At 43.3% G+C, this 9,266-nt stretch overlaps 1 protein-coding gene across 4 annotated transcripts in view; it reads right to left on the bottom strand.

Annotated features, from left to right (window-relative positions):
- Positions 1-7,628, bottom strand: part of ano8b (anoctamin 8b) — a 98,022-nt gene extending 90,394 nt beyond the window's left edge. For 2 of the 4 annotated variants that reach the window (XM_014123577.2, XM_045687901.1), the window contains exon 1: positions 7,074-7,627. In XM_014123577.2, the coding sequence (XP_013979052.1) occupies positions 7,074-7,245 (172 nt within the window). In that variant the 5' untranslated portion in view covers positions 7,246-7,627. Of the gene's footprint in view, positions 1-7,073 lie in introns of all 4 variants that reach the window. The other 2 variants (XM_014123575.2, XM_014123576.2) reach the window with 2 other exon arrangements.
- Positions 7,629-9,266: the final 1,638 nt, after the last annotated feature.

The raw sequence follows: 9,266 nt of genomic DNA on the forward strand, positions 1-9,266 counted from the left end.
CTGCTAGAGCCGCTTTCTATCACTCAAAATGTAAACCCTGAGAAACTCTTCTCCACTTCCTCCTCCATCCTTAGTCCTCCACCTCCTCCCTCTCCACTTTCCCTCTCCACTCTCCACCTCCTCCCTCTCCACTCCCGCAGATGACTTTGTCAACCATAAAAAAGGTTGATGACATTTCCTCCTCATTCACTCAGCCTACTAGTCCATTTTATCTTTATTTAACTTGGCAAGTCAGTTAAGAATAAATTCTTATTTTCAATGACTGCCTAGGAACAGCGGGTTAACTGCCTTGTTCAGGGGCAGAACGACAGATTTGTACCTTGTCAGCTCGGGGATTCAAACTTGCAACCTTTCGGTTACTAGCCCAACGATCTAACCACTAGGCTACCCTGCCACCCCATCTCGCGCAGGCTTCAAGGCGGCTCTCCGCGCTGCCAAAGCTGACTCTCTCTCCTCTGTTCTAATCCTCCTAGATCTATCCGCTGCCTTCGACACCATGAACCATCAGATCCTCCTCTCCACCCTCTCAGGGCTGGGCGTCTCAGGCTCTATCAGATCCTCCTCTCCACCATCTCAGGGCTGGGCGACTCAGGCTCTGCCTCCTCTCCACCCTCTCAGGGCTGGGCGTCTCAGGCTCTATCAGATCCTCCTCTCCACCCTCTCAGGGCTGGGCGTCTCAGGCTCTATCAGATCCTCCTCTCTACCCTCTCAGGGCTGGGCGTCTCAGACTCTATCAGATCCTCCTCTCCACCCTCTCAGGGCTGGGCGACTCAGGCTCTATCAGATCCTCCTCTCCACCCTCTCAGGGCTGGGCGACTCAGGCTCTGCCTCCTCTCCACCCTCTCAGGGCTGGGCGTCTCAGGCTCAATCAAATCCTCCTCTCCACCCTCTCAGGGCTGGGCGACTCAGGCTCTGCCTCCACTCCACTCAAGGAGGGGGGCGACTCAGGCTCTGCCTCCTCACCACCCCCTCAGGGCTGGGCGTCTCAGGCTCTGCCTCCTCCCCACCCTCTCAGGGCTGGGCGACTCAGGCTCTGCCTCCACTCCACTCTCTCAGGGCTGGGCGACTCAGGCTCTGCCTCCTCTCCACTCTCTCAGGGCTGGGCGACTCAGGCTCTGCCTCCTCTCCACCCCCTCAGGGCTGGGCGACTCAGGCTCTGCCTCCACTCCACTCTCTCAGGGCTGGGCGACTCAGGCTCTGCCTCCTCTCCACCCCCTCAGGGCTGGGCGTCTCAGACTCTATCAGATCCTCCTCTCCACCCTCTCAGGGCTGGGCGTCTCAGACTCTAAACACTCCTAGATTGCATCCTGCCTGGCAGGTCGCTCCTACCATGTGGCGTGGAGAGGATGTGGCGTGGAGAGGTGGCGGGACGTATCTCTGTATGCTAGGCAGACATCTCAATTTAGGATGACGGCCCACAACCTCAACAAAACGGAGATGCTCTTCCTCCCGGAGAAAGCCTGCCAGCTCCAAGACCTTTCCATCACGGTTGACAACTCTGTGGTGTCCTCCTCCCAGAGTGCAGAGAACCTTGACCCTGGACAACACCCTGTCGTTCTCTGCATACATCAAAGCAGTGACTCGCTCCTGCAGGTTCATGCTCTACAACATCCGTAGAGTACAACCTTTCCTCACACAGGAAGTGGCGCAGGTCCTAATTCCAGGCACTTGCCATCTCCCGTCCATACCACTGCAACTCTCTGTTGGTAGAGTCTTCTTAAAGAGTATCTTAAACAACTCTCTGTTGGTAGAGTATCTTAAACAACTCTCTGTTGGTAGAGTATCTTAACCAACTCTCTGTTGGTAGATTATCTTAAACAACTCTCTGTTGGTAGAGTATCTTAACCAACTCTCTGTTGGTAGATTATTTTAAACAACTCTCTGTTGGTAGATTATTTTAAACAACTCTCTGTTGGTGGAGTATCTTAAAGAACTCTCTGTTGGTAGATTATCTTAAATAGTATTTTAAACAACTCTCTGTTGGTAGAGTATCTTAAACAACTCTCTGTTGGTAGAGTATCTTAAACAACTCACTGTTGGTGGAGTATCTTAAAGAGTATTTTAAACAACTCTCTGTTGGTAGAGTATCTTAAACAACTCTCTGTTGGTAGAGTATCTTAAAGAGTATCTTAAACAACTCTCTGTTGGTGGAGTATCTTCAACAACTCTCTGTTGGTAGATTATCTTAAACAACTCTCTGTTGGTAGATTATCTTAAACAACTCTCTGTTGGTAGATTATTTTAAACAACTCTCTGTTGGTAGATTATCTTAAACAACTCTCTGTTGGTGGAGTATCTTAAAGAACTCTCTGTTGGTAGATTATCTTAAACAACTCTCTGTTGGTAGATTATCTTAAACAACTCTCTGTTGGTAGATTATTTTAAACAACTCTCTGTTGGTAGATTATTTTAAACAACTCTCTGTTGGTAGATTATCTTAAACAACTCTCTGTTGGTAGATTATCTTAAACAACTCTCTGTTGGTAGATTATTTTAAACAACTCTCTGTTGGTAGATTATCTTAAACAACTCTCTGTTGGTAGATTATTTTAAACAACTCTCTGTTGGTAGATTATCTTAAACAACTCTCTGTTGGTAGATTATTTTAAACAACTCTCTGTTGGTAGATTATTTTAAACAACTCTCTGTTGGTAGATTATCTTAAACAACTCTCTGTTGGTAGATTATTTTAAACAACTCTCTGTTGGTAGATTATCTTAAACAACTCTCTGTTGGTAGATTATTTTAAACAACTCTCTGTTGGTAGATTATCTTAAACAACTCTCTGTTGGTAGATTATTTTAAACAACTCTCTGTTGGTAGATTATTTTAAACAACTCTCTGTTGGTAGATTATTTTAAACAACTCTCTGTTGGTAGATTATCTTAAACAACTCTCTGTTGGTAGATTATCTTAAACAACTCTCTGTTGGTAGATTATCTTAAACAACTCTCTGTTGGTAGATTATTTTAAACAACTCTCTGTTGGTAGATTATTTTAAACAACTCTCTGTTGGTAGATTATCTTAAACAACTCTCTGTTGGTAGATTATCTTAAACAACTCTCTGTTGGTAGATTATTTTAAACAACTCTCTGTTGGTAGATTATCTTAAACAACTCTCTGTTGGTAGATTATCTTAAACAACTCTCTGTTGGTAGATTATCTTAAACAACTCTCTGTTGGTAGATTATCTTAAACAACTCTCTGTTGGTAGATTATTTTAAACAACTCTCTGTTGGTAGATTATTTTAAACAACTCTCTGTTGGTAGATTATCTTAAACAACTCTCTGTTGGTAGATTATCTTAAACAACTCTCTGTTGGTAGATTATTTTAAACAACTCTCTGTTGGTAGATTATTTTAAACAACTCTCTGTTGGTAGATTATCTTAAACAACTCTCTGTTGGTAGATTATTTTAAACAACTCTCTGTTGGTAGATTATCTTAAACAACTCTCTGTTGGTAGATTATCTTAAACAACTCTCTGTTGGTAGATTATTTTAAACAACTCTCTGTTGGTAGATTATTTTAAACAACTCTCTGTTGGTAGATTATTTTAAACAACTCTCTGTTGGTAGATTATCTTAAACAACTCTCTGTTGGTAGATTATCTTAAACAACTCTCTGTTGGTAGATTATCTTAAACAACTCTCTGTTGGTAGATTATCTTAAACAACTCTCTGTTGGTAGATTATCTTAAACAACTCTCTGTTGGTAGATTATCTTAAACAACTCTCTGTTGGTAGATTATTTTAAACAACTCTCTGTTGGTAGATTATCTTAAACAACTCTCTGTTGGTAGATTATCTTAAACAACTCTCTGTTGGTGGAGTATCTTAAACAACTCTCTGTTGGTAGATTATTTTAAACAACTCTCTGTTGGTAGATTATCTTAAACAACTCTCTGTTGGTAGATTATCTTAAACAACTCTCTGTTGGTAGATTATCTTAAACAACTCTCTGTTGGTAGATTATTTTAAACAACTCTCTGTTGGTAGATTATCTTAAACAACTCTCTGTTGGTAGATTATCTTAAACAACTCTCTGTTGGTAGATTATCTTAAACAACTCTCTGTTGGTAGATTATCTTAAACAACTCTCTGTTGGTAGATTATCTTAAACAACTCTCTGTTGGTAGATTATCTTAAACAACTCTCTGTTGGTAGATTATCTTAAACAACTCTCTGTTGGTAGATTATCTTAAACAACTCTCTGTTGGTGGAGTATCTTAAAGAACTCTCTGTTGGTAGATTATCTTAAACAACTCTCTCGCCACCCTCCCACTCATGGTTTAGTGATATTTTTTAGGTGCTGGAGCGCAATTAAAATAGAAATGCGTCGTAATTTCCTCAAAGTTTGTACCGACAGATGTAGCCTGTTGAATATATCATCCTATACAATATAGAAAATGCATAAAATACATCCTCCAATCGCAATGTCTGCCTAGGCCAACACATATTGTCAAAAAAAATATATATAATAATATTTTTAATATCCTGAATCACCAAGTTAGGCATACCCAATTTCAAAATAGGCCATCATCCCTGTCAATCGTGAATGATAATTAGATACCGGTGAAACGTCCAAACTGTATCTACATACCAATCATTTGATCTCCATTAGTTTCATGGGAATACGTATTCAGATCTTATTGAATGACTGTCTGGTGAGTGAATTAGAGCAGATGGGGTTAACTAACTACACACTGAGTGTACAAAACATTAAAAACACCTTCCTAATACACACAGAAAACGGTTGAGTGTGAAAAATCCAGCAGCGTTGCCGTTCTTGACACAAACTGGCGCGCCTGGCACCTACTACCACACCCCGTTCAAAGGCACTTAATAAATATTTTTTCTTGTCCATTCACCTTCTTGAATGGCACACATACACAATCCATGTCTCAATTGTCTCAAGGCTCAAAAATCATTACTTAACATGTCTCCTCCCCTTCAGATACACTGATTGATGTATGCTCTACCAACTGTGGCTCAGTTGGTAGAGCATGGTATTTGCAACGTCAGCATGGTGTGTGCAATGACAGGGTTGTGGGTTTGATTCCCACGAGGGGCCAGTACAAAAAAATGCATGGTATGAAATGTATGCATTCACTACTGTAAGTCGCTCTGGATAAGAGCGTCTGCTAAATGACTAAAATGTAAATATTTAACAAGTGACATCAGTAAGGGATCATAGCTTTCTTCTGGATTAACATGGTCAGTCTACACGTCATGGAAAGAGCAGGTGTTCTTAATGTTTTGTACACTCAGTGGGTAATTTTACATAGACAGTAATAAATCAATATTAAACTCATTATGGCAGTAGGCCAAGTATGGTATTAGTCATATAAACACCTTACTCTGCTTATCTTAATTAGCATGTCAAAATCAAAGTAAGCATACGCTGATTAAAACAACAGCCTTCCTGTATTTAGTTTCAATCAAAGCATATTATGTTTAGTGGGGTGCGCTGGTGAGTTTTTTAATTTTTTTATTCAGCTAACCATCCTAAAATATCATCAGAAATGAGGTGGTGTTTTTGGTGTAACAGTAACATTATACTGTGCTATTATATTTGGTTGTGTTATGTAGAATACGAATGAATCACTATGTGATATTCAAAGACATTGATTCAGCTTTGATCTAACTTTACTAAAAAAGCCCCATTGTGAGAAGTGGCAGAGTGGTCGCCACAGCACTACATCCCTGCTCCAGCAGCACTACATCCCTGCTCCAGCAGCACTACATGCCTGCTCCAGCAGCACTACATCCCTGCTCCTGCTGCACCGAACGAGCTAATTGAAGCGCACCTAGAAACGAAACATTGGCCAACGTCTCGTCTTGCGCTTCACAGGATATCAGATCTCTACAACGATTGGAGAAGTGTTTAACATCACCATGGCTATCACATCCTTATGATATAGATTTTTTTTCATAAGCGCAACGTGACTGCAAGAGACAGGTTGGAATGTCTGACTGAAATACGGGTACAAATAAATAAAAATAAAAATTTGTGGCGTTTGAATTTGTTGATAAAATGCGGGACATGCTTGTTTGGTTGCGGGACACGGGACAAAGGGCCAAAATGCGGGACTGTCCCGCCGCACAATCCGGGACGTGTGATCACCCAACTCACCATGGCGAAATGTATTGAATTGCAGGAAATTACCTTTAAAACTTAAATTGTTATCTCTGCCTTCAAGTGAGGGCGGATAAAATTGTTTTGGGGGAAGCATGCTGCCTGTGCTCTCTCTGCCTCCCTTCAGCCAAGACACGAAAACAGCCACACGCAGCTGATGCAGTTCCCAGAATCCCGGCTCCGGTTCCCACATGAAGCATGGACCGTATCCCAAAAATAACACAGGCCCCGGGACCGTATCCCCAAAATAACACAGGCCCCGCGCAGAATATGACCGATGTTGCTTATTCAAATAAACGGGTCCAGCCGAACGAATTCATAAACCCAGTGATAGAAGGGCCACAATGTCACCAACATTCTCCCCACAATACATCATTTAAATAACAAAACATTCATCTGCCTATTGTGCGAAATCCGTTTCGGTTTGAACAGGCTGTGTAGTGTTGAGTATAATGTGATGTTTTCGTGGCCAACGATCAAAACCCGCACCTTTCGAAAGCTCAGAATACAGTAGCCTAATCTTTCGGTGACATTAAAAGGTTAATTTGTCAAGAAGCTGGCAACTGGGACGTTGCTGCATTTACAGGCTAACCTCCCACATGTCAGGCCGCTGGAGATAGCCTACATAGACAACACAATGTCTCTGAAAATATGGAATAGGATGTTTGTAGCCTAGTAAACAGCGACGAATATACAGTGACCTTCGAGGACAAATACATCATTTTACAAACAACATAAGATGTGGGATGTTTTTCTAAGGGCCCGGTGCATAAAGACAAAAAAGACGCTGCGGTGGCAGTAGGCTATTGGCTATATTGTGATGCCCTGCTCATCTCGTTTTCCTGCCACATCCACCTGTCCTGTCGCTACAATTCTACATTCAATTTCCGTCCCCGGCCCAATCCAAACCGACCCTTTGAAAATACGGACTCACCCAGTACACCGGATGACGTTTGCTGCGAGGAGGCAGCACTTTGATCTGTCTTTTCCCCTTCGCCTTGCGATCGGTGTCTGTGCCGCGAGCTCTCGGTGCCACCACTGCTATCGGAGGAGCTGCTACCCGCTGCTGCAGGGGCTGCTGCTCCCGCCGCCCCCGTCTCGGGCATGGTCTTTCAGTGGGGAGTAACGGACGATATTCTCCGGGAAAGGGGAGAGCGAAATCGCATCTCAGGCAGGCAAATCATGGGCCGCTGCTGGTCGGTGTGTCAGAGAGAGATAGGGGTTAAATGAACGTGGAAGTGAAGTGAAGGTTGTTGTGGTGATGGCTGATCCTAGTTTGCAGCAGGATGCGAGCAGATTGATAGCGGTCGGGTTGATTCTTACTATGGAGGAGGGACAAAGAGAGAAGGGGGGGACGACACACGTAGGGCTACAGCCAGCCTCACACACAGACACGCGCACGCACGAAAACACATACACGCACAGGCATGCTGGAAATAAAATATCATGGTTCTCCTTCTCGCCCTCAAAGAGAGAATTGCATTAAATACACCCTTCACTTTCCCCTGACCTCTGCAGCCGCTAGAGAACAAATTGTTTATTTTTATAGAACCACGAGCCGATGCAAACGCGCCACCACCAACTATGATATCGCTGAACATATAAAACGTTTTATATTTCATTTTCAATTCCATGCCATAGGAAAAAGTACGCCACCCCTAGTCATGTCAGTCACCCATGATGCCACCCCATAACATACATTTATGTTCCTATAAAGCAAGGTTTATGTACTTACTTTTTACCAGATCACTCTCTAGACAGTTTAGCAGCAAAATAGCCTATGTTGTGGTAGGTGCTTGAGCAGTCCAGCAGACAGACAGACAGACAGACAGACAGACAGGCAGGTGCTTGAGCAGTCCAGCAGACAGACAGGCAGGTAGGTGCTTGAGCAGTCCAGCAGACAGACAGGCAGGTAGGTGCTTGAGCAGTCCAACAGACAGACAGACAGGCAGGTGCTTGAGCAGTCCAGCAGACAGACAGACAGGCAGGTGCTTGAGCAGTCCAGCAGAGAGACAGACAGGCAGGTGCTTGAGCAGTCCAGCAGACAGACAGGCAGGTGCTTGAGCAGTCCAGCAGACAGACAGACAGGCAGGTGCTTGAGCAGTCCAGCAGACAGACAGGCAGGTGCTTGAGCAGTCCAGCAGACAGACAGGCAGGCAGGTGCTTGAGCAGTCCAGCAGACAGACAGACAGGCAGGTGCTTGAGCAGTCCAGCAGACAGACAGACAGGCAGGTGCTTGAGCAGTCCAGCAGACAGACAGACAGGCAGGTGCTTGAGCAGTCCAGCAGACAGACAGACAGGCAGGTGCTTGAGCAGTCCAGCAGACAGACAGGCAGGTAGGTGAAGCTCCTCTCCTCAGATGTGTAATACATAACAAAGAACCCAGCCTGTCTGTGAAGGATTAAGTACATCATTATTTATTTATCAATGCAAGAAATTTCTTCACAGATAATTTTTTTGGTGAGATAGATCATCTGCTTCCTCTCTAGCCCACATTGGAGTCATCACCATTTAATAGATATACCATAGCCTAACATATGCTTTACAATATTTCCTGGACGACAGGTCTACTTACAGTGGCCTATGATGCGTGTTTGTTCTGTTTTTATACTTTTCCATGTTTAGAACACTGTCGTAAACAGTATTCTCTTTTTCAAAACCACTATTTCTATACTTTGTAAATAGCCTTCGAGAAGGTGAACCCAGAGACCTCATAAATTGTATTTAATTTGTCAAACCGTCAAAACACAGGAACACAAAAGGGGCACACTATCCACAAAGATTCAGTTAGAGTATACTCCTACTGTAGACAGAGAATGTTAGATTTGAAGTCTTCTTCAAAGCTAATATTGATGGTAGCCAACGTAACAGTCTCCACACATGACAAACCCCCCAACTTCTTATTAGTTTAGTGTGTGTGTGTGTGTGTGTGTGTGTGTGTGTGTGTGTGTGTGTGTGTGTGTGTGTGTGTGTGTGTGTGTGTGTGTGTGTGTGTGTGTGTGTGTGTGTGTGTGTGTGTGTGTGTGTGTGTGCGTGTAAGGTGCACCAAGAGAATAACATGATGATTGCTTTTACCATACAAAAATCAAATCCAATTATATTGGTCACATACACATATATAGCAGAT

Source organism: Salmo salar, chromosome ssa10 (genome assembly GCF_905237065.1).
Source record: "Salmo salar chromosome ssa10, Ssal_v3.1, whole genome shotgun sequence".
Classification (NCBI taxonomy): Eukaryota; Metazoa; Chordata; class Actinopteri; order Salmoniformes; family Salmonidae; genus Salmo; species Salmo salar.